This window comes from Amborella trichopoda, chromosome 5 (assembly GCF_054954075.1).
Source record: "Amborella trichopoda isolate Santa Cruz 75 chromosome 5, AtrichopodaSantaCruz75HAP2 v2.0, whole genome shotgun sequence".
Taxonomy (NCBI): Eukaryota; Viridiplantae; Streptophyta; class Magnoliopsida; order Amborellales; family Amborellaceae; genus Amborella; species Amborella trichopoda.
Window position 1 is genome coordinate 22,785,397 of NC_142340.1, and position 25,015 is coordinate 22,810,411.

At 37.1% G+C, this 25,015-nt stretch overlaps 1 protein-coding gene across 4 annotated transcripts in view; it reads right to left on the reverse strand.

Annotated features, from left to right (window-relative positions):
- Positions 1 to 1,398: 1,398 nt before the first annotated feature.
- The window catches only part of VPS35B (VPS35 homolog B), a 34,891-nt gene continuing 11,274 nt past the window's right edge, over positions 1,399 to 25,015 (reverse strand). For 2 of the 4 annotated variants that reach the window (XR_016056085.1, XR_016056084.1), the window contains exons 5-22: positions 22,692 to 22,779; positions 19,218 to 19,274; positions 19,025 to 19,114; positions 18,805 to 18,927; positions 18,157 to 18,231; positions 18,024 to 18,083; positions 15,043 to 15,159; positions 14,731 to 14,970; positions 14,591 to 14,656; positions 14,261 to 14,350; positions 4,364 to 4,453; positions 3,466 to 3,555; positions 2,996 to 3,064; positions 2,833 to 2,913; positions 2,520 to 2,646; positions 2,330 to 2,433; positions 2,049 to 2,162; positions 1,399 to 1,804 (exon numbers count right to left, since the gene is read on the reverse strand). Coding sequence is in view for 2 of the 4 variants with exons in the window: in XM_006854910.4 (XP_006854972.1) it covers positions 1,594 to 1,804; positions 2,049 to 2,162; positions 2,330 to 2,433; positions 2,520 to 2,627; positions 2,833 to 2,913; positions 2,996 to 3,064; positions 3,466 to 3,555; positions 4,364 to 4,453; positions 14,261 to 14,350; positions 14,591 to 14,656; positions 14,731 to 14,970; positions 15,043 to 15,159; positions 18,024 to 18,083; positions 18,157 to 18,231; positions 18,805 to 18,927; positions 19,025 to 19,114; positions 19,218 to 19,274; positions 22,692 to 22,779 (1,873 nt within the window). In the remaining 2 variants the exon portion in view is untranslated. The remainder of the gene's footprint in view (positions 1,805 to 2,048; positions 2,163 to 2,329; positions 2,434 to 2,519; positions 2,647 to 2,832; positions 2,914 to 2,995; positions 3,065 to 3,465; positions 3,556 to 4,363; positions 4,454 to 14,260; positions 14,351 to 14,590; positions 14,657 to 14,730; positions 14,971 to 15,042; positions 15,160 to 18,023; positions 18,084 to 18,156; positions 18,232 to 18,804; positions 18,928 to 19,024; positions 19,115 to 19,217; positions 19,275 to 22,691; positions 22,780 to 25,015) is intronic. The other 2 variants (XM_006854910.4, XM_020673898.2) reach the window with 1 other exon arrangement.

Consider the following 25,015-nt stretch of genomic DNA (forward strand, 5'->3'; position numbering starts at 1 on the left):
AGGACGTTTTAACCCACCTCCTTATCTTTTTTATCATCCAAGTTACAGAATTACTATTCTTCTTCTTTCTAATAACCACACAAGTTTAAGATGCCTCTTTTGATTTATTCGTGAGGTTCACAAGATGAGAGAGAGATAAGTATTCAAAGAAGGTTGCTAGAGACAGAGGGAGAAAGAAGTTCACAGGTAAGAAGAAAGAGAACTAGGAGAACTTTGCTGAGATTTAAAAAACATGGTGATTAAGAAACAAAAAGAAAGGTAAATTCTGTAATTTAGATAATAGAAAAAGCTAAGGAGATGATTAAAGGCTTGATTCATTTAACTTGAGGGTTCCATAAGGTATTTATAGGATCAAGGGCTTATTTGAGATTATAGTTTTAGAGAAGGGGATTTATATCTTTTTCCCTTCATGTATTTGGTTTTAGTTTTTTAGTTGTTAAGAAAGAGGAATCCCATGCTTTAGATGACCATCTATTAGTGATAAGTCTCTTTTTTTTAGGTAGTTATTGGTGATAAGCCTTAATGGAAGGGGATTGATGAGGTTAACGTGAGTTGAAGGACGATTCCGTTTGGGTTTTTTTTGCTTAAGAGGATCTTACTTTGAAAGGAAAATTGATTTCGTATTTTTTGGAAAGAGCTTTTTTCCTGAGAAATGAAGAAGAGTGTTTTTTCTCGCCCTTTGCTTGATTTACAACCGCCCGCATTTTAAAATCAAAATAATATGGTTTAATTTCCTAAACTCCTTTCACATCAACGGCCCAGCCTTTTTTTTTTTTTTCATGTCTTTGGCCGGGCCTGACCCTAACACGGACAAGGCGAGAGCCAAGGCTGGCCTAGCCCAAACCCAGCCCATTGGCAAAGGGCTTTGCAACTAATCAATACATTTTGTTTTACGTACCCAATACCGTGCCTGTCTCATAAATACTTGGCAGTTAAAAAGGTCACAAAAGGTCGTTAAGCACGTTTTGCATCGTTTTGTATCAAGCGCAACTAACCAGGGTTATATACTTGGGAACCATGTAATGGGCCAGGCAGCCCAGCCCTAAAACGCTTAGGTGCAAAGTGTGGCCCGAGGATAAGGCCAGGACCACAGCAGAGTCGGCACAGCCCCACTCCATTTTTATTTTTTTTTTATTAATTTTATTTGGCCGAGCCCAGCACAGCCCTAACAGGTCTAAGGCCAGGCTTGTACCAGCCCTATGGGAACAAGGGCTGGGCTAGGGCCAAGGCTGACCCAGCCTGTTGCCAGCCCTGTGTACTTAGAAGAAACTAATAACGAGGTCCAGAAAATCATTCACCTTGAATATGAAATTGGAATTCTTTCCTGGGCAAGTACTTAAATCTCCCACCGTTCCCCAATGAAGAGCAAACGATGGAAACCAAATTGGCAACAGCCACTTGAAAACAATGCTTGCATTCTTTTTGGAACTCAACTTGAAGCCAAAGAAGCTTCACACATTCCTATAATTACAATGTTCAGAAGATCTATGGCAAGCAATGACATGTACATATCAGATGAAGAACCACTTCACTTCTGAACAGCGAGCAAAGGTGGCAAACAGGCTCAAGCAAAAATAAATGATCAGAGACCTCTCACACTTTGATGGGCTCGTATTTTTCACCCATTAGACCGCCTTTTTGCTTTTGGAACTGGATATATCGCATTGTGCTTGCAAGAAATGCATCGGCCAGAGGATCGTGGGTCGAGCTATCACTTTGCATCTCCGTTGCGATCAACTCAATCAGCCCCTGGATTATATTGCTGGTGATATGGGGGTTTCCCTTTTCGAAGAAATAGAGGTACCTGTACTCATGCCACAAACTACAATGACTAACGGGATCCGCAGCAATTATCTAAAGCTCTGTTTCTAAATCTGAGTGTGTGTGTGTGTGAGAGAGAGAGAGAGAGAGTGACCCCATGCGTTCTTCATGCATGTAGAGAGAGATGCAGAGAACAGAAAGAGAGACCCCATGCATTCCATGCATTTAGTGTAAGGCAGAGAACAGAAAGAGAGACCTCACGCATTCTTCATGCATAACATGCTTACTTGTTCAGTATCTCAACAAACAGTGTGACAGGCCCACCACTCCCTCGCATTACATTGGCCATTTGTTGAGCAGCATTTGCAATCCGCAGTGCACGCTTCAGGCAGAGCAAAACCCTAGATAATAGATAGTAGGATGCTTGAGAAGCAGGAAAGTAATGGTAAAAGAATAAAAACTTTCCAAACCGATTCATCTTTTCTCCTAATGTCATTCAAAATTTCAAATGCATGTATGGGCACACAAATACAACAGTTTTGGAGTGTGCATGCACATCACAACAAACCTTTCCCCATCTTTGATGCCATCCTGCTCATCAACCCAAAATAGATGTGAACATGCATAAACAGCCCTGCACTGGTCTGGCTTCTTCAATAGCTTTGCTGAATACTTCACATGGAAATGTAAAATGATAAGGAAGAATGGTTATATGGATATGAAAAAAGAAAATTTGCAGTATAGAAGTTGTCCAGTACCCCAGTAGCCTTATGTGTCAATGTGTCCCTGTTCTCCACACCGAAAACAGTCATCCTCTGAAGTGTGCCAATAATTAGGTGAATTGCAGTCACCTGTGCCTTTGAATCCTGACCAAATTATAATGTTCTGCGTGAGAATACATCACACTTTAATTTGCGAGAGAAAGGACCACTAAAAACTTCCCAAGGCACAAAACACTTGTAGTATAAATGAATATTAAGGCAGCCTATAGCAACGAGTTCCATAGGTGGCAAAGGGTAAAACCCAAAGTTTTGTACATTAAAGAACAAATTAGGCCATGTGGTCAATTACCGCAACTTCTTCCTCATAAAGAATAAAAGCTTGAGTGAAAAATTCATAAGCCACTGGTTCAAGATCACAATCATTGGCAGCCTGAAAATTCAAGAAGTTAGGAATCCAAAGTGAAGTCAAAATTGTGATAAAAGTGCATTATTTAGTCTAAAACGATGTATACCTCAGCACATTGCAGGAACAACCTCAATGCCAGTTCTGGGGAAGAAACTGAAGATAATGTCTCTATAGTCTGAAAACAGAAGAAATATATTATTGCTGCAATACATTAACTACTCATTTTTATAATAACACAGAATGGGTGGGGAGCCAAAACCCTGAGCTAACTTAGCCCCTGAGAGGGGGGGAATAAAAACTATTTTGTTCCAAAAGTATATGAAAGATGTAGGTCATGAGACTAGATAAATGGGACATTCTTCTTCCACAGCACAAAGACAACAATAATAATTGATATTGCTTGAGACAAAATGAACATGTCAGTATGAACACTTAAACTACTCTGTAATGCATTCCATGTGTCAATACGTACAAGAAGTATCAGTTCAAAGCAAACAGATTGTGAAACATCATGGCTTTATAATGGTCAAACATTTTGCACGACTCTGACTTCACAAGCACAACACAAAGTTGTACCTGATGCAAAAGCTGGAAAATTTTCTTAGATGTCACAGGCCCTTCTTCTCCAACTCCATCTCCTTCCTGGCCTTGCAATCCTCGAACCAGCTGCACGGTATACAAGGATTATTATGTCTTTCCAGTTTCTTTTGTAACATACAGCAGCATTTAATTCAAGGCATAGAAGAACTTATACAATTTGCATGACAGCCAAGCCATGGGCTTTATGGGGATTTAGTTTGCATCAAACAAATCTACTCAAGTTCACCAAGTCATGCTGATTTGCCATGAAAAATTTCTAAAAAGCAACTTTACAATTCATCTTGTCAATCGGATGACACAAAGGTGGAACGCAACAAAACAACTCACCTTTTGAAAAGCAGTTTGTATGAAATCAACTATTGTTCACTAAATACAATAAAGTAAAGCATCAACTAGTCCAAAGGAAGAAAGGTGGTACAATGGTTACCATAACAAACAGAAAATCAAAACCTGTGTGCTATGAATTGTACGATCCTACTGTATGAAAAAACAGCTTAGGACCTATTGGAGCTCCAATTTGGCAAAAAGGTGACATTTGCATTAGGACTGGCTTTGCTCATCTTTCACAACCAGAAGACAACCGTAACGAGAGCCACAAAAGAACTTTGTTCAGTTTACCGATACTCTCAATATGCATCATGCCATCAGAAATGCACCATGTAATACATTTATAGGATGTAATAGGATGTACAAAATACATCACGTCTTCATTTGATTTACACTATTAGGGCTTTGACGCTGAACTCCTCTAAGCATATTTTTGAAATTTGCTAGCAAATAGAGGCACCAGTTGTTGCCGTAAGGTTGACATGAACATTTTTATATAGACTAGCATACTAAAACACTGTAGGAGCGAAAAGGTGAAGGATCATACCTTTAGGGCTGAAAATATGAGAGGGGGGATAGTAAAAGGAAGACGTTTTGGACCCCCTTGAAGAATATGTCGTCTCACAGTGGTTATGATCTGAAAACAATTATAGTATATGATTATTTTATGAGACTAGCAGGAAAATCGCAAGGACCTCAAGGACCATAAAGTTGCAAAAAGAAAAGTGCTATAAAAAGAACATGACATGAAAGTCTATGGGAAATGTGAGAATTTATTACAACAGAAATCTCCAAAAGCAAATGTGTTTACTACACATGAAAAAGCAGGCGAAAACAACTATTTAGGAAGCATCTGGTCATCTAACACGGAATGAACTTCAGATATACTGTGACTGAAGCATAAATCCAGAAAAATCCTTTGTAGAATTCTAAAGCATTATACAGGTTATGGACACCAATATCAAATGTCAAATATTTGTGTATAAGTATAAATGCATATATCATAGGTTGGATCATTATATAGGTGATAGCATAAATACTGAGCACATTAGTGCTGCAATGGAACTCAATGAACATCGAATTAAACATGACAAATTGTATTGTTTTAGTGAATAGTTTTGCATAAAAGAGAACCACACCTTACTGGAATAGAAGTAATGATATTCCTTCCAACATATGGAAGATGTCATGCCAATTGAGTATTTGAGAATCATGACTAGACTTACAAAATCTAGGTATACACTATAGCACTTAAGAAGCCTAAAATTAGTTTCAAACCTAGATGGTGGGGTACCAAACTGATGTGAGGTTCCCCAATACTAAAACAATAATCTAAGAACTAAATAACTAGAGATGCATGTCTAGTAGTGGATAATACGCATAAAGAAAAATATCTATATCTATGGCATTCTCTTTCAACAAGATTGCATGAAAGTAGGATATGATGATGATATAAATTGAACCATTGACTTGTTGATTGCCAGCATGTTGAGCAGGATGGTAACATTTAACAGTCATGGATATGCGTGAAGCTTGGTTGTTTTTGCCGCTTGAGAAAGGGAACATATACTTGATGAAGTGGACTATCATATTATACGCATTATTTAAATGTGGTTCCCTGACTCCATCTTTAAGGGGAGGATCTAGATGTACCCATAAGCACATTCGTTTCAAAACACGATACATATGAGCTTATGATGTTTATGGTAACCACGATATGGCATGCTTGACAACTACTTTGCCATCCAATGGTTTTACCATTGGTGAGTGTGTTTGAAATGCATATTGTCAAGCTGATGCTGGTATTATTGAATTTTCATGCCTTGTGCAATGTATGAGTGACATGATATAAATGTGGTTAACGTAGACAATGTTGCCACTTGCATTTAATATGAAGGCCATAGGGATGTTGATGTGATTCATAGAATCATGGCTATGATAAGCCAATGCAAAACATTACACTGAACTATGTGAAATCAATGCAGCCTTTTGCATTGATGAAAAACTTATTGATGTGAGCTCGCAAGAGGTTAACTCCTCTCGCATACAGATGATAGAAATACAAAATTAATGCTGACATTGGTAATAACTTATCTATGTTGAGTATATATGTTGATTGCTTGATAGCCATACAAGTGATACGATCTACAGATATTTTGCGCGTAGGCAAACTTCATCAATTTACCGATAATCTACATCATGAAAACACATATACTTTGGTAAACCAAATCCTATTTGATGAGGTATCATATAGGTACCATGGATTATGGAACCCACAATATGGGTGATCCTTGTATATTAAAAAGTATATTGATGCGAATTGGATTTTGGATTCTGATGAATCCAAGAGTACTGGTGATTATACTTTCATGCAAGTTGAGACAGCAAAAGGATGGGGAACCTAGTCTGGTAGGATATCCATGGTAGTTGGGGGTGAAAAGGCATGAGGATCTAGATTACTAGTGGTTGGGGATCCTAGTCAGGTAGGATATTCGTGCTAGTAGGGGGTGCAAAGGCATGAGGATCCTAGATTACTAGTGGTTGCATTTTGATGTTTGGTAGGGTTACAATAGCATAAAATCTAAGATGCAAATGTATATATCTTGATCCATGATGTATTCAGGGTCAATAGCCTTCAAGGCCACTAGCAAAGAAGATAGCCAAGGAACAAGGTGGTAGACATACCACTAGTTTAAGAGGATATTCGTGCTAGTTGGGAGTGAATAGCCACGAGGATCCTAGATTACTAGTGGCTGTATTTTGACATTGGGTGGGGTTGCAACAGCATAAGATCCAAGAAGCAAATGTTATTTCTTGACCCATGATGGATTTAGCGTCAATAGCCTTGAAAGCCACTAGCAAAGAAGATAGCCAAGGAACAAGGTGGTAGATGTACCACTAGTTTAAGAGGCCTACACGTGAAATTCTGACTTTTGAAACTATATTGCCACTCTCAATAGCGATGCTTGTGATTGATGTGGATGAACCAAGATAATATCACAATTACGGTCTTATTGATAGATTAGAAGTACTAAACAAAGTTTAAGTACACTGCTTGGGCTTCGGACATGGCCCATGCCCTTGCCAAGTAACTTGTGCAAGTCTGAGTGCACACCTGCCGGAGCCCCAAAAGGGGCCAAAACAAAGAAAAATTTAACAAAAATGTGAAAATCCAAAAAATAGAAAAATCATATAAAACCAAAAATATACTAAACCACAAAATATTTATAAGACGTGAATAAGAAAACGGAATTTTATCAAAATACCCATAAGAGATGAACCACTTAACATTTTGCCCATTTGCAACTATTTCAACTCAAGACCATGTGTTTTTTTGCAGGTATTTCAAAATTACAGCAGAAGATATGGGTAAAGTGTTAAATTGTTCATCTCTTAATGGTTTCAATTTGATATCCCAACAAGAAATTTATTATGTTATTGGCATGTAAAAAAATGAAAATAAAAAAAAAAAGAGAAAAGAGAACAAATCATAAAAACTATAAAAAACCATAAATTTATATATAAAGAAAATTATATATCATTTATTTATAATTGAATTTGTAAAAAAACCACTTTTATTTATTCAAATAAAAAATAAAATTTGAGGCCGATTTTATGATCTTCGTGCTATGTGTGAATCGAGGCATTCTAATCCTTACCAAAGTTTCATGGAGCCCCAATCAAAACCCCCAAAATCGGGTTCCCATTTTGGGCCTAGGAGATCCAAGCCTTTGAAAAATTCAAATAATAGTAAATCTGAAATTCGAAACCACTATTTCAAAAAGCGGACCGCTCTGCGCCTGGGCGGCCGTCGAGGCGGATATCCCTGGGTGCCTGCCTGAACCCGCCTAGGCAGCCGCCCAGGGGCGGAAATGTGGCTCCCTGAGGGTAATTTTTGGTCATTTTTTTAATACAAAAGGGGTAAAATTGTGGGTTTTAGGTTCATTTGAAACCTAAAACCCATTAAGGCTATTTTAGAGAGAGAAAACACAAAAAAAAAAATTTCTACTGGGCTGCCCAGGTTCTGGGTGCCCACCTAGGCACTGGGCAGCCTGGACTCCCCCAACCGCCTAGGTGCTGCATAGCGCTTTTTGAAACACTTCGAAACTATAAAATCGTAATCTTTTTTCGTATAATAAATAGCCTAAGTTGGATAAAAAACATAAGGTCAGTCCTAATGTTCGATTATCATCAAAGATTGAGCATCAAATTCAAAGAAATCAAAGTTTTTTAAAACATGGAACAAATTATCCAAATTTTTTATCTACAAAATGTGAGAAATCTAAGGGTTTTCTCTTGAATTTAAGGCATCAAATAGGTCATCTAGTGATATTCTAACTAATACTAAAAATTTGAAAGGAATAATGGGGTTTTGGGGCCCTATGCTCAAGAAAAATGAAAAACAGGGAATGGATTTCCACCCCCGTGATATGTTCGGTTGCAGTATAGTACTGAGGTGAGTACTTTAGCGACTCATCTAAGTACTGCAGAACTCGGGCGAGTCTGCCCTAGTTCTACAATATCCAAGCAATTTTGTATAGTATTTACCCAAGTAATGTATAGGCTCCCGCATCCCCGATCTTGTACACTACTATCTTGCCTCAGAACCCTGTCACTGCCAAGTAACTTGGCCAAGCTCGAGTCAACTCCACCGAGCTATTAAATACTAACATTAACTGATGTCATACTAGACAGTCTAAAGGACATTATGATGCAGTTGTGCAATATGAAGCAATTAAACAATATGAAGCAACTGACGAAGAGTTGAGCGTGTACCATATATTGACAGATCCATCACATAAATCATCTATATATACCAAGTTTGAAGAACATCTCTATGGATTGAGAGGCCTGCCAAAGACCCAGCCACAAAGTGATGGGAACCCCTACTGGGTAGATGAGGAGATCCTAAACGCTAGGTTCAAAGGAAGAACCAGTCACTTGTGTGGCACTCAGGAGCACCACAATCATGTCAGAAGAAATTAAACCTTCCTAACTCACCCTGCATATGTGGTGCATTGACCTGCAACCAATAAACGAGTGTGATCTTTGTCCTTAATAAGTCTGTCTAGGTTAGGGTGTAGTTGCAAGGGTACATAATAACTCATCTACATAGTCTGGAGGTGACGTCAATTCCTCTGAGAAATTGGCCTTCTCTAGAGAGCCAGTGAAACCAGGATATTAAGTGTGGCCCTAAACATGATATGTTTTAGTGGAGACATAACATTTTAAAGATTGTGGCACGTGAGAGGGATAATGATATACAAACAAGTTCAAGGTTCATTCACTCAAGGTCCTAATAAGCATTCTGTAAAATACTACATGAAAATATATGTAGGGCACCTTCATCTATGCACCATGACTACTGATTACCCATGCATTCAAAATAGACAAAACTAAACAATTGTTGCCATTTTTGAAGCTTGCTAAGGTGTCTTAGGACAAAAGAAGGCATATGTCTTTTGTTAACTTTTTTGGGGCATTTATTTGAACCTTCCTCTCAGTGAGCCAATGGATAGCCACTTGTAGATGCGCTAACAGTCACCCACCTCCATGAGAACCAATAAGAGAGAGCCCACGTCCTTAAGGCCGATAAATGTACTCTATACATCACTGCCTTTTGGAGGTACTATATAAACCTCAAAACTTAGAGAGAGAGAGAGAGAAGGGTTTTCTTCATTTATCTCTTTTTACTGGAGTTTCAATCTACTAGTTCATCTGTCATCTTTGAAGGTCAAACAGTCATTAAAGCTTTCTTTGGTCCAAATCTGATTTGTTGTTTTTGTAGAAGGAAAATCAGTTAGTTGTTCACAAATCTTGCCATATTTGTGCCGTACAAGGCAAAGAGAGCTTTACAATGCTTCACCAGGCTAGGCCATATATTGGGGGTATTCTCACCATAATTTGATTGATCTTGACAAATAGACACACCACGTCACAGGGGCATCAGTTTTCACCCAGATGTCAGTTCAGGATGACCCAAGCTTAAATTGAAGAACTTTTTGAGGTCTGCGGACCTGGGTTTTCAGGCATTTGGACACTTTGTGCTTAAAATTATGGTTGAAATCCTACTGGAAATGGGTGACTTATTTTATTTTCTCAAGTGTGGTAGATTTCTCAAGGTTTCGAAAAATAGTATGTATACATATATTTGTGTCAATTTAGAATTTATTAAATTTGAAATTATTGTAACATATATTTTTATGTACAAAAATATGACATATCGCATGTTGAGAATAAATTTGTTTAAAATTTTAAAATTCAAACCATACAAAATTTAAAAGTTTAATAGGATATGTATTAGTAATAGTTTCCAACTCATATTTCATAATAAGTGAAAAGGTTTAAGAAGGTTCTTCAAACCACAAAAAATAGAGATTGAGGGTTTTTCTTTTAACTTTGGGGGTTGAAAATAACCCCTATAACATATTTAAACCTCAAAATTACCCCATTTTCCTTTTGGGTATTTAAAAAAAATAAAAAATAAAAAAGCCATGTCCTTGGGCACCCACCTGGGTGCCCGCCCAAGTACATCCGCCCGTGTAGGGCTACCTCGGTCTGGAAGTGGGATGTTTTACTCTAGGCCACCTAGGAGGGCGCCTAGGCGCCGGGCGGATCATTTCTTAAAACATTGAGGTTTCGTTTTTTTCAATATTGAGATCTTTAATTGGGTTTCAAATGTTAGTTCCTTAACTTATTAGGTTTCTCAAAAGTAAGGTTTTTATCCTGATTGGTTCGAATACTGGAGTAGCATAGTTTCCAAGAATCTTTAAAAGCTTGATTCCTTTCTTTCAACCGCCAAGTATAGAACAAATAACCTTGGACCTCCCTATAACTACCCATGTAGGCCTATAGCCAATATATATATTTCAAGTTGACTAACAATGTTTGGGTTTTAGTAGTAATGAAAAGCCACTATGGAGGAGAGATTCCTCAACTCTTTTTGTAGAAAAAGTGATTCTACAACTCTACCCTAGGTTTGGGAGAGTCTCCCCCATTTTCTTCTTTTGGTTGAGATATTTTCCAAAACCCTAGCTTTTGAATTGGAAGTTCTCCTTATGTAAGCTCGGGCCCCATTTTTATACCCTTCTTGTGCGATACATCCCCTCTAAGATTCCACAAGACCAAATTCGTCACCTATTCAAACCCTTCCACAAGAACCTGGTCATAACTCTCAACCACCTAAGTAAATTAGCTCAATAGTTGCCCTGACTAATATCTACCTCCCTTAGCCTTCAATCCCAAGTTTACAACCTAGATTTTCTTTTGCAACCATTACCTTATCTTGTCGGACTATTAATTTACAGCAAGGGACTCCTACCCTTAAATCAATCTTAATTATTGACCTAATCACACAAACCTTCTCCATCACATTATCCTCAATCCTAATCCATTAAGATTTTATACACCTTAATCCTATTGGAATTACGAGATCTCCATACCCCGAAACCTTGTTGTCTTAAGCCTTGGAGGAAACATCAAGGTACTAGGGATTCCCATTTCCCCATAACCCTAACCCTACTAGGACTCATAACTCACTAGTAAACCCAAAAGTTTAGAATTCCTAAATTCCAACCTAAACGTCAACCCACTTGGATAGAATTTGATGTCTTGAGGACCATCTTTCGTCAAAAGGGGTTCGACAACTGCTACTTGATGCTTCATCAAATCATATCAGAGTGAGGCCTCATATGCCTTTCATCCAAGAATTATACACATTGGACACCATTCGACACATCTCCCAATTCACGAGTCGCCGGGATATACCTTGACCATTAGTCTAGCCCCCCATGATACATGGGGATTGATCTGGAATCCATGGGAAAATTCTATTTGAGGTGTGATAACCCTCCTCCCAGAGTTTTAGCACAGTTGGAGATGATTTGACCCCTCAACGATAGCCAAGGCCCATACCCATCTCTGGTCACTAAAATCAAGATATCTCGCAATATATAAGAAGTTTTATCATGGGACCTGGACCACTAGAATCCTGACTCAATGGCCTATCCACCATGGGAGGCCGGCACTCTATGGACCTCTAATGTGGAAGCAGTTGGACTTACAACAATAGTCATAAAATTGTCCAAAAGTTTGGCCGCAGGTCTGTGATATTTCCTAAGTTATTAAGGAGTCTCAGAACCAAATTTTGTGAAGGCATGAGCCCCTCTACAAGATTATCCAATCCCAAGGTCTATAATCCCCTAAGGTGAAAAAGGTTAAACACCTAGCGGTCTGATTTTCTGTCGAAATCTGCAGCAGAAATGGATCGACTCTAACGAGGCATATCTCCCTCGCAATTTATCGATTTGAGTGAGAATGATTTCTTTTTGAGTCCTCAATCAGCATGCAAAATCCCAAATCCCAGGTCAAAAACATTCACCATCAGAAAGAGGCATCCGTTGGAGGCAAATATGTTCAAACTGTGGTTTGACTTGACCACAGGTGACTGCGGATAACCGCTTGGATCAGTGCAAATTGAGGTTGTTTGATGTTCAAATTCAAATATTGAGGTGGTTTAGCAACAAAATGGATTGAAACCTATCACTAAAGCCACTTGAGCACATTTAAATTTAAATTAAAAAGTAAAGTTTATACCATGCTACTAATCCATGAGTAGTTTTAACTATTCGATTTGGATAAATCCCAAAGATATTCAAACTTATCATCTACAAACCTCTATATACTCCATTACTGAAATGGTGTGGGGAATGATCATAGACAGATGGTTAGGGACTTATAACAAAGTGGCATAAAGAGCATAACGTCCTATCTTATTTTGAGATTCTTACACGTCATAAGTAAGGAAGAGACACACGATATTGTCCCAGCCTTTGCTGCAGCATGTTAAAATCATCTGTAGAGAGAACACTTGACATTTTCAGACTCAATTGACAAGAGTAGAACGTAGTAACATCCCCAATATAGTCAGGTCTACAGGGCTTCATATATCCCCTTGGTGTTGATATTTTTCCATTCTCTTTGTGTATTTCTTTCTAAGGTCAGTAATATGCTGCAAGTCTCGAATCAAGGGTGTTCAAATCTGTATACTGTTTTGATGCAAAATGCAAACAGAAACCGAGTATTTGGACCTCATCACGAACCCAATTCATATATAAAAAACCCTTTTTTCCATTATATGGAAATGAAAGCGAATTTGTCCTCTTGATGTGTTAGTTCTCTTATTATTTCAGAAATCTAGGGTCATAATTATAATTTGCACTAGCACATCTGGAGTGAGACACAGATTGTGCATTATCACTTTGTTACTAAGCAACTTAACATTACTTACTCCAATTGAATTATCCTAGTTGCTAGGATCGCCCAACTTAGGTAGGGATCTTGCTATGGATCTAGATCCTTACTATTAGGGATCGCATACCCACTATTAGTCCTATACTATACATGCTCAAGGATAGGAACAAGATCCCCAAATGTTTGGGATTGAGATCCCAAAACATCGGGATGGAGATCCCGGAAGGTTGGGATCGAGAACCTAATACAATCTACAAAGAACGGTCCCAACCATAAGGATCTTCTGGCCTTTCACGGTTCCCCTGCTCCTGATCCCTATCATGCTCCAGATTCACTCCCGATCCCAACAACTATGGCCCATAAAGGGGGTATTGGCATTATTCTCATTATGGACGACAATAAATTATCACAAAAACATTTTCTGGATAAAAATCGACAACATATACCTATAGTGTTATTCCAGATCTTATTGAATTGCGTAAACATCAAAGTAGAAGGCCACGACACTCAAACTATGACTAAGGAACAATAGACTTTAAATGTTCAGCAAGTATGTTACACAAAATTATCCAAATGAAGAAGGATGAACTTGTCAGTGCAAGGTTGTCACATTGTTTATAAGAAACAGACTCAATTAAGACCAGAATTATTATAGTTTTTATTGCTTCTTCAAAATTATTAGAGGCCCCAACAATGGAATCCAGTAAGCTGAGGATAAATAAATGAATCCAGCGAGGGAAAACTATAATACTACTTAGGAGTTTTGTAGCGATACAAAGGCTCAACAAAACACCCCACTGATGGACATTCAAATGGCACCAGCACATCTATAAGCATGTTGTTTTATCTTGCTCAACCAGAAATCTTGCCTGACCTGACCTTTCTAGTGAAGCTCATGCACAGAATAATATGCAAGCAGAACGGCGACAGGGTATCATAGGGCTATTGCCCATAGTAAGTGGAGTAAGATAGCACTAATTCATAGATGTCAACTTTTAAGAGTAAAGTGGAGTAAGATAACACTAATTTAAGAGTAAAGACATAACAACAACATGTCAACTTTTACAAGGATAAGCGAATTTTATAATTTAGAATTTCATTTGGCATCACTAGGAAAACTTTTGGGGTAGGCATAAGGGACATGCATTAGCCTAGACATGCACACTCATAGTAAGCATACCCACATTCGTACCTTCATCATCTCCTCATGATCTTCATTTACTAGCATGTGAATGAGGCGAGCAACAGAATTCTGCTCCTCCTTGAAGTCTTCTTCATCAAGCTATGTAAAAAACAATAAAACAAAAAAGGCCAAACATTTTAAATTTTCATAGCAAATATAATATTGAGAAAGCGCAAACATTCCATCTTATGATAAAAAAGGATGATAATGGAACTTTTCTAATCAGAAAGCATAGGATGAAAAATATTATGAGCTAGATTTTCAAGTTAAAACTTCATTGATCTAGTAGTTATTCATCCAGGACAAAAAAAAAAAAAAAAAAATTATTCTAAGCTCCACCTCTTCAATAGGAGTTCCATCCATATCCTTAATAAGCCCCTTTATTAATTCAAATAGTGCCTCCACCTGAAATGAAAGAGAACTTCATCAATGCCCAGGACACAATCCAAGAGGTAGAATAACAGGGGAAGGAAATATACTCTGTTTGCAGTCGTTATGTAGGTATTATTCTTCATAATGCTTTGAATAATAACCACTGCCATGACTTTATTGGTCACATGGTCAAGATGATCCATGACACGAGGATAATTTGTCAGTTTCAGTGCCGTCACAATATCATTGTACTTCTCCAGGGGAGCACTCAGAAGTGCAACAACTTGTTTTGTTGCTTTGCTATCTTCAGCCTTTGCTTTTCCTGAAAGTTTCTTCACGCAAGCACCCTGTAGACATTATCTGTCAGGGAACATTTCTGATCTAAAAGTAGACTGCATCAATAGACAAACAGCACGTACCAGCACTTGGTCCACATAATCTAGTCGATCAGGATGAACTCGTAGAGTGAAGGTAAGAAGTGAAACATATAGACTTATAGCTCCAACAACAGGCATCTCTGGCTGTGCTTCTATAACCTGGCAACATGAATGTAAAACATGCATTCAATAAGAACATTGTCAAAGGGTATGATATTACCTCATTTGTTCATGATAATAAAAACCCAAGAAGTTGGCACTACAATAAGAAAATAGCACATTGACCCGCTTTGCAATGTAACTTTGAAAAGCACCGAGTAATCTTGAATTAAAAAGACGCAAAACGGTGCATGGGATTTTAACTAATATATCATGTGATAATTGAGGGATTGTATACAGGAAAGAAAGCATGCAACTAAGGTCATTCAGCAGTGTAAATCTAGCAGGTCAAACAATTTTCTGATAGAGTCCCTTGTATAAGTGAAAGTGATGCACACAATGCAACTCAGATGTGCTCAAATGGTGTAATTCTTGCTAGTGTACAGCATTTGTCAGGAACTGGGCCCAAGAAAAGACATACTCTATCTTCTCGCTGAAGTGTTGAACATACAAAGAGGTCTTGAAAAAAAAACTAATGGGAAGTGCAACCTCATTCTCTTAGGAAATCATATGCCTTACGTCCTTATTCTATAATTTTAATGAAGCAGTTTCATTTGTTAGTCATCAAGCACTATATATGAAACACCCATATGAAGGAAAACTGCACCCATATGCATGACAGAATCGAAATTTGAGAGCATGACTACCTCAGAACAGATCTTTGTACATCCGTCAGCTCTCAAAACTATGCAAGCCAAATACCACAACTAGCATATGGTTTCACAAGCGAGTTGCTGATCCACAACCTAATGTGCAAACTTGTTCACCTATATTCATCATATTCAACCAACTCATAGTCCAAGAGAAAATGATCCACAAAGAGCTTAAATTTGGCCTTTATACAGAATCCCAGGCACATGAGATAGAATTCCATTTGGGGAGCTTATAAATGAACACCAAAGCCGCATGCCAATTTAGTGGTAAAGGAAATGGTACCAGAGCAGCAAAAGCAACACCATCAACCACGAAAGCTGTATCTACTTAGCTACATTGGCCAACATCATATAGAGCACTTACCAATTATAAGGGTAGTTCTGCATTAAAAGCAAAATACACAAAAACAAAAAAAATAATTTAAATATGGGGAATCAGATAAGGAGAGCTCTATAGTCATCTTAGTACATCAATATTTCGGTTGGATTAAAAGAGGAAGACCATTAGCTACAAAGTTCCTAAGGATGTTCTAATTTATCTTTGTAGGTGTTTTATGTTTAACACAATCTACTAGTATGGAGGAAGATTTTCAACGGGTGACGTTATGGAATGTAAGCTATAAGCAACCTGCAAATTTTTCCCTTGCAGATGTATAATGTCAATTACAATGTCAGAGGGCAAAGTGATCTTTAAGGATAGAAGATATTTATAGATGTGCGCTTGAGCATAACATGTCCTTCCATGAAAATGCAGATGAAAGCAAATCTGACTATTTTGGGGAGGGATGGAACTACCAGGCCACGATCTCTGGGTAGAGACTAGAATTCAGCAACATTTCCAAATTTGATCATGTATAGCATTATGTTTTGTGGAAGTAACAAAGCGATGGTGTAGTCGGCTGCTATGAAGTGCCACTCCATCTCCAGGATGTTACTAGTGTGGGCTAGTTGTAAACTTTTACATTTTACAGTCACTGGTACTAGTACAATGGAATAACAGTTATAATGTCGAGGATGCATTTAATTTTTTTGAGTGGGGAAAGAAAAGTCATTACTCCATGCAGCAATTCATCTCTTTGTACATGAATCAAAACTTAGAGATGGACATAAGAAAGCAGAAATCAAGGCGCTGAAGTTGCAGATAAGTTGACATATGTTGGGCAACTCTTCCGAAGGATAGATTTTTTATCCTTAAAGAGCATTGTAGTGTATAAGTTCAGTCTTTTCACCTCTTGTGGATATCTCTAGTCTGGCTCCTCAAGTAATTATCAGGAGATGATGCAACAGGGCAGAGATCATTTCCAACATTCAATAAATAGTGAGGGAGAGTTTCATAGATTAAGAAACCTTTTGAAATCAATAATATGAGAATTAACCTTTCAGGCCCGCGGGTATTTATGATGCTAGGATAGCATAGAATTTGGTCCTTATTTCAAGTAATTCCTTTTCTTAGGCGATTAAGTAGGCAAAGGGTGAAAATCAATTCGCATGGAGGATGGCAGACCATTTTGAAGAGAGCATGCTTTTAGCGAGCACAAAAGATATATCTTTCCCACATACAATAATGAAGCAGAACTAGAAAAAGATCGTGATGTTAACGAGTTTAGCAGGAGCTCCCTTTCCAGCCAGATATTATTTCAGCTGTCTATCTTTATGATCTCACTTTTCTCCCCCACCATGTATACACCTCGTTTTGTACTTCTATCAAAACTTCATGCGTCACATCTTCACAACATCAATAAGACAGTTAATTATCGATAGAAAGAACCAATAATATGAGATTTAATGCTGCAACAGCCGAATGAAATGCAGTATAGTAATTGGCATAATTCTTTGATGCAAGATGGCCACCTACAAATGCACATAATAATATTTTAATGACTGAATTGAAAGATTAGCTCCCCAAGCAATTCTCTTTTTTCTATCAATTTCGTCAAGGTATACTCATGAATCATGATCATAAAACTACAAAAGAATACAAAATCCACTGAGGAATAAATGGAGCAGGAGTGAGTCCAGTTAGTTACCCCAGAAAAATTGAGTAGAATGCATCCAAACAATTATCTCTTGCAAAAAATTAAAAGCAAGAAAACACAATGCTCTGAAAATCAATTGAACATATATCAAAAGACAAATATTACTCACATGGTCACACTACGAAACTAAAGTCAAATCTAAAGGAAATTCTGGACCCTCACAATTTGAGTTTACCTTCCCAATGGCACCACTTAATTTAGAGAATGCCTCCACTTGCAAGAACTCTGGTAAAACCTGAAAGGAAATTGCAATAAGAAAAATAAAGGCAATTAATGCCAAATAAGGCAATGGAAAGGGAATGTCTCACTTCTGAACTCGAAGAAGCATAATTTGATAATCTCTCCATCAGTTGAGATAAGACTGTTTTGATATCCACAGACGACTGCAGATCAAACAAGTAAAAAACAATAAATACATGTCAAATGAATCCATTAAGAAGGGAACCAAAAATCCCATCAAGTGATGACAATTCAGCGACTTCCAGGAAGCCCCTGCTCATATTTAGTAAAAAGGAGTCAAATGTCCTGTTTTTCTTAATTTCCTGAACTACGGTTCAATTCAAAGAGTTAGTCCAAGAGGATAGCTCAAAGTTTCATAGGACAAAACTATTATGTAATCTTTGGAACTAATGTGTGCTTATTATGAAGTGAAAAATGTAGGCAACATCTACAAAATCCAAAACTCAGAGTGGTCTACTGGATTCTTTGAGGGAAGAGATGAAGAGAACATCATGCATGTCCTAAGTAATATTTCATTTACCCAGAAGACTATATGGTTGTCAACAATGACTGTAATCCCTTGAATTATATATGATATCATCAGCAGATAGAAAAAGTCACGAACATGTTTCATTGAGAAGGTTAGCACAACAATCATGGAACCAATATCGCCAAAATTGACACCAAAAAGATTTACAGTCTTTCAATAAAATATACAGGCTAAATGTATTGCCCACCTGAAGCTGTGGACAAGCACCCAACAAAGTCTCTAGAGTTTGCAAATGATATTCATCAGGAAAGACTTGTATTATGCAATCCATCAGGTAGTATTGTGCAAGCTCATCCTTGCAATTGACAACCTGCACAGCCAAATATAAAATTATCCTCATCACATGAAACACACAACACCAAAGATGCAGAGGCCAGTAAGCACATTGCAGGAAAAGATCTTACTACCTGTTCTAAAACTCTTGGCAGCACAGTTTCTTTGTACATCTCAAGATCTACACCTTCTACTTGACTGAGAACATGAAGGTTCTTTCCCACCTGAACAACAAGTGCCAAGAGTTACCCTCAAGGAACATGAAAGAATTCAATAATATCCAAGTCACACTGAAACAGCTTGACGTATTCCAAGTTCCAATCTCACAAGGTCACGAAGTTCACTTCTTTCTTTCTCCCGCTTCTCTTTCTCTCGAGCAGGTCCCTGCAGACCAAAAACATCACTTTTCAAATCCACAATTGGCATCACATCAACAGTATAAAAAACCTGATAAAACAGCATTGTAAAAAACCAGAACAGATGTTCGACTAGGACACCAGGAAAACTGAGTCAGACGTGATTCTGTGTCCAATTGCCGACTGGGGGCAACCCGGATCAAATTGATCAAAAAGAAGGAAAAATAAAAAATAGGAAAGAAGCAGAAGAAGAACTGGGACTTGACTTAGTCCAAACATAGGTTCATTTAGGTCTTTGAAAAAGATGCATTACTATAGTATGCATAAAAACAGAGATAAAATTTGAGTGATCCTATCGAAATTAGAATTTGAGTCCAATTTAGGACATATTTACATTTAAAATGTATTGAAACCCATCCTAAAATTTGTCGGTAAATTTTGAATTAGAATCCCCTCCGATTATGGTAAAATTTTGGGGAATCTTTTGCACATATTTTTCCAATTTTTTGGGCACATAATCAGAACAACATCAAATCACCAGCTAACATCAAAACTTAATAGGGTTTCCATGCCTCACCAAATGCAAAACCAGAGCACCTCACACAACATCATCCATGACCAAGCCCTAGAATCCAGGGCTTTAAAAATCAAAATGGACCAGCCGTTTTGACAGGTTGGCCAGCAAACCAGTGTCCAAATCAGTCAATACCAGTCCCCTGGACCGACCAGCCTAGTAAAACGGCACCAGACCAGTGGAAAAACTCATATCAATTGTTTTTTTCTTTCTTTGTTTTTCTGCGTTTGGGGGGAGGGGGTGAGGGTTTGGAAATTCCTGACCAGCCGCCTTTTCTCCAAAAAATATACACTTTTTTGGGTTTTTTTGTCCTTTTGATAAAGTAAGGGGGCTTTTTGTTCATTTATAAGATTTGGGAGAGCTTTGAGGGTTAAAAGAGATGCTTTTTAGAGAGAAACAGAATAACTTTGGCAGCTCTCTCTCTCTCTCTCGATATATATATATATATATATATATATAATACCCCCGAAACTTTATAAGGGTATTTTGATCAATTTTTTCATATAAAATATTTTTTTGATATTTTTCATCAATTCACCTATTTTTTACGAACGCACGCCTAAAATTTCAAGTGAATTGGATTTGTCGAAAACAAATTAAAATTAAAACACTACTAGGCATCTGTGATCGTCAGATCGGCCCAGATTCAATCTAAGCCGTGAGGCTCATTTTAACTTGTGAACCCACTGGCTCACAGAATCATTTTCCATACATATATATATAACACACACACACACACACACAAACACACACACACACACAAACACACACACACACACACACACACACACACACACACACACACAAACATATATATAAATATATATATACACACACATATATATATAGGTACATATAAATCAAACTCCAAGTAAGTCTTTTACCCCCCCCCCCTTTCCATTTATTGCTTGTTTATATTTGGAGAAAATAGAAAAAAGATTGGCCTTTTAGAGTTTGGGTAAAAATTTATTTTTTAACCCTTCTTTTTCCAAAACAACGTGTTGGATCTTATCTTCCAATCATTTTAATAGTTGTTTTTTATTGACTTAGTGTCTTCTTCTTAATTTGTGTAAAAACTTTAGGTTTTTCTTATTGTTTAGAGTTTCATTGTTTTTTATTTTATTGTTTATTGTAATTATACAAGACATCAATGGAAATAAACCATAGTGTTTTCAAAAATTGACATCTATGGATAAGGTGAATTGGGTGCTTAAATATCCTCCGGCTTTTTTATTTTTAATGTATATTTTCTTTTTTGTGAAACAATAACTTTTTTATATGTGTTGTTTTTTATTTGGTGTTAAAATGAAATCATAGAAAATTTTGAACTATTGAAACATTTTAAAAATAGGATTTGTTCTTTTTTCTCTTATTTTCAGTTTTATTATCAGTCATAATATTGCTAAATTTATTCCTAGTATTTTCCTTAAATTTTTTGAGTTTCCTATATTTTATGGATTTTTTACTTAAATTTTTTGAGTTTCCTATATTTTATGGATTTTTTATACTTTATATATTTGTTCATTTTTTATTTTTCTTAATATTTTTTAAAATTATTTGACAAGAATTAACAAGGGGAAACCAGTCTGGTCTGACCGGATAGTTGCCCTTACTAGTTCGGTCACCAGTCCAATCCTAAAAACAATGCTAGAAACCGCACCAAAGCTCCATGGATCTCAGGGTTTTTTCCCACACAATTATTTTCTAGGAGTTCCAAAGAAGCTCCGCTTCCCAAAATGGCAGTCCTTTGGGGTAGAAGCTGCATGCTACAAACAATGGGAATCGAAATTTTCTAAACTAAAATGAGAGGGAAATGAATTAAAAGGCAGAAAAAGGGCTTTCCAATTAAGAAAGTGTCATTATTCGTTCAAACAATGGACCACAGGAAAATCAGCAATTTTTTAAAATTCGCCATTTTTATCAAAAAATCACTCAGTTTGTTATAGTGAACTGAGCGATTTTGGGCAAACCGGAATGATTACTCAGTTTGGAGCCATTCGAAACCATCCCCATGGTACCAAGTCAGATCGAGCAATACAGATCTAACTTGCTATTTTTTATCACCAAATCATAAGCCCTATTAGATCCTGCAATATGGCCGAATTATAGGATAATGATAACTTGACTGACGTTCAAGAAAACAGAAAATGGCACCCAGGCCCAGGCCAGCCTAGGCAACCCCCTAGTGACCCGAGTGGGCACTGCAAAGAAGAAGGGGGAGAGTGGGGTGTACGAATTTATGATTTTGCATCATGTATGCATTATAAATTTAGCCACATATATATTATAAATTCATTATTTTGCATTATAAATTACAGATGTAGCCATACATAAACTAGTATTTTCAAACATAGCCATAAATATAGCCAAACATAGGTATAAATGTATTATAATCACACAAAATTAGCAAAATAAGGGAAATGGAAAAAAAGTGACTCATGAAGTTTCATCATAAATGTAAAGACAAACTTCAAAAATAGACACATGAAAATGAAAAACTCGCATATCATAACCAATACTTGCAATAAATACAAAACCCTAAACATAGACAATTGAATTTACTAAAATTTCAAAACACAAATAGAAGTAGGCTTGAATCAGTCACTTTCAGTTGCCAAAGCTCTATTTTGCTACCTCTTTAATCCTAAAAACGTTTCCAGTAGAATGCCTATCGATTCTGCAAGAACAAATTTGGTTGCCATCCTTAAAAGGATTTCATTTTTGAACCCCAAACAACACTGCCCCCCCACCCCAAATAGAATCCCCCCTTTTCAGGGGGAAAGGACATTTTGGTCCTCCATATATTTAAGTGGCATATGATGTAAGCCCCAATACTTAAACAAAAATATATTAATGCAGATTTCTACAAACCTGGTGCTGCATGCGGACCCAGAGTTTATTCATCTCAGTGAAATTTTGGAGCACAAACTCCACAGCATCCATGACAGTGCCAACATCCCTACAAAGAGATTACAAGGGTCAAACTGAGCAACATGATTTATGGTTTATTTTTCCCAGTTTAGATTCATAAAATTTTTGTAGTGGGAAAATTTTGGAAGTCCACAGAAATCTTTGAAATGGAAGGCGATCTTTGACATTATATATTGAAAGAGAATTTTCTTTTTTTCTTTTTTTTCTGTTTTCCTTTTTTTCCCATCTACACCCCCTAAATGGTTTCATGCCTCAATCTATGTCCACATTCAAATGTTTTCCTTTTTTTACTGCTGGTAGTTCACAAACCATTTTCATGTTAACAAGCAATGAACAATCAAGAACACAAGGAAAATATCACTTAAAATGGTCAAACTGCTCAAGAAAATGCCCAAGGTGGTCAAATCAATGAATTTGGCAATGAAGCGGTTTTATAAGGTTTGTTTTGCTAAAGAACCTCCTCAAAAATTATTATTTAGAAAAGCCCAAATTGCCTACGTTCTGGATGCATAACCCCGAAAGCAAGGCCATTTTGGTAATTTAGCCTCACTGAAATGGCTCAAGCTAAAGGATGTAAATATCCCAACTTTTTCAGGGTTAAGAACCCAAAAAAAGGATTTCCAATAAACAATAAAGCAAGTTTTGGGTTCCTAACTCCGAATAAGTGGGGGTGGGACCATCATTTTACACAGGCCACTTAATTCAAATGACAATTTTATCCCTCCTTGTTAACTAGGAACCTCCTTCGTTTATTGCAAATCCTTGTTCCGCGTTCCTAAAACCGAACAAAGAGGAACAGTTTGGTAATTTGGCCCACTTAATGACCTAACTCAAATGACATAAATACCCAAACTCACGATTAGGAGCCTGGAGCAAGGATCTCCAATTGAATAGAAAAAGTGAGTCCCAAATTCCTAACATAGAATATGGAGGTGTAATATTGTCATTTTGCTTGGATTAGATGGCATGAGCACAATGACAGTTCAACCCCCGCTTATTTAGGGTGAGGAACCCAAGACTCTTTCATTGGAAATCCCTATCTCGGGTCCTAATCCTAAATAGGATGGGTATTTACACCATTTGGCTCAAGCTACTTAAGTGAGCCAGATTACCAAAATGCCCCCACTTGTTTATGGTTAGGGACCTGAAACAGAGGCAATTTGGGCATTTTTAATTTTAAATAAAACTTTTGGGATAATTTAGTGAAAGGAATGGTATAAAGTACATCTAATGCTAAATAGGTTAATTTGACCACCTTAATATTTTTAAAGGTGGTTTGAACATTTTAGTGATATTTTCTCCAGAAGTTAATATGAAACTTTCAACGTAGGAAGGAGAATGAGATCATTCTTTTAAATCAATAGTTCAGTCATACGTGAAACGGGGAATTTCATGAAATGGTTCATGAAGTTCTTACAAAGATTTTACACAATTTTTGAAGGACAGTAGCTAGGATCCCCAAAATCTTAGAACATGGATTCATACCTCATGTAACAATAGAACTTTTTCATGCTATAGTCATATTAATACTATAATAAATGCCAGCAATTCTAAGCAATGTATGAAGGTCATGTTGTAGCATCTCAATGGAGAACTAGTGGGAAACAATCAATAGACAAAAAGTAGCTATCCTGAGTTATCCATCAAGTAGGATCCTATTATAACTCTCTTTAACCATCAACCTTATGGGGTTGGAAATTAGCATAAAAGTTTAGAAAGCAAATCCTAATCTCATAGCTAGTTAAAAACTGGGGATTCTTCACACCTTTGTATAAATTGCTAGAGTGTAGGATGGAATAATTTGAAGGCTCTAATTGTTGGTTATAGTGACGGCAATGGGATACTCAAGGCATCCCTCTAGATAAATGGCAACCAAACATACCAATTTTGGTAATATGGGGCTGTTTTAAAGCTACATGAAATAGAAGCACTAAAAAAAATAAAAAAGTTAAAAGAAGACTCATACTATGGGACTACGAATATCATTGTATTTAATCAATGGACTGCAAACCAGACATAAAACTAGAGCAGTCTGTTAAAACCGATCCATAACCGGTCAAATTGGTTAAACTGGCTAGTTCAGTTAAATGAACCACTTGAATCAGCTCATGGAACCAGTTGAACCGGTTTTTTTTTTTTTAATGCATCATTTTATTCCGAACCAATGAACTAGTTGGTCTAAACATTTCGTAAACGACTAGCATGCTCACCCGTTCTATGCATTGATAACATTGGGTTTAACTGGGTAGAATTGGACCGCCTGG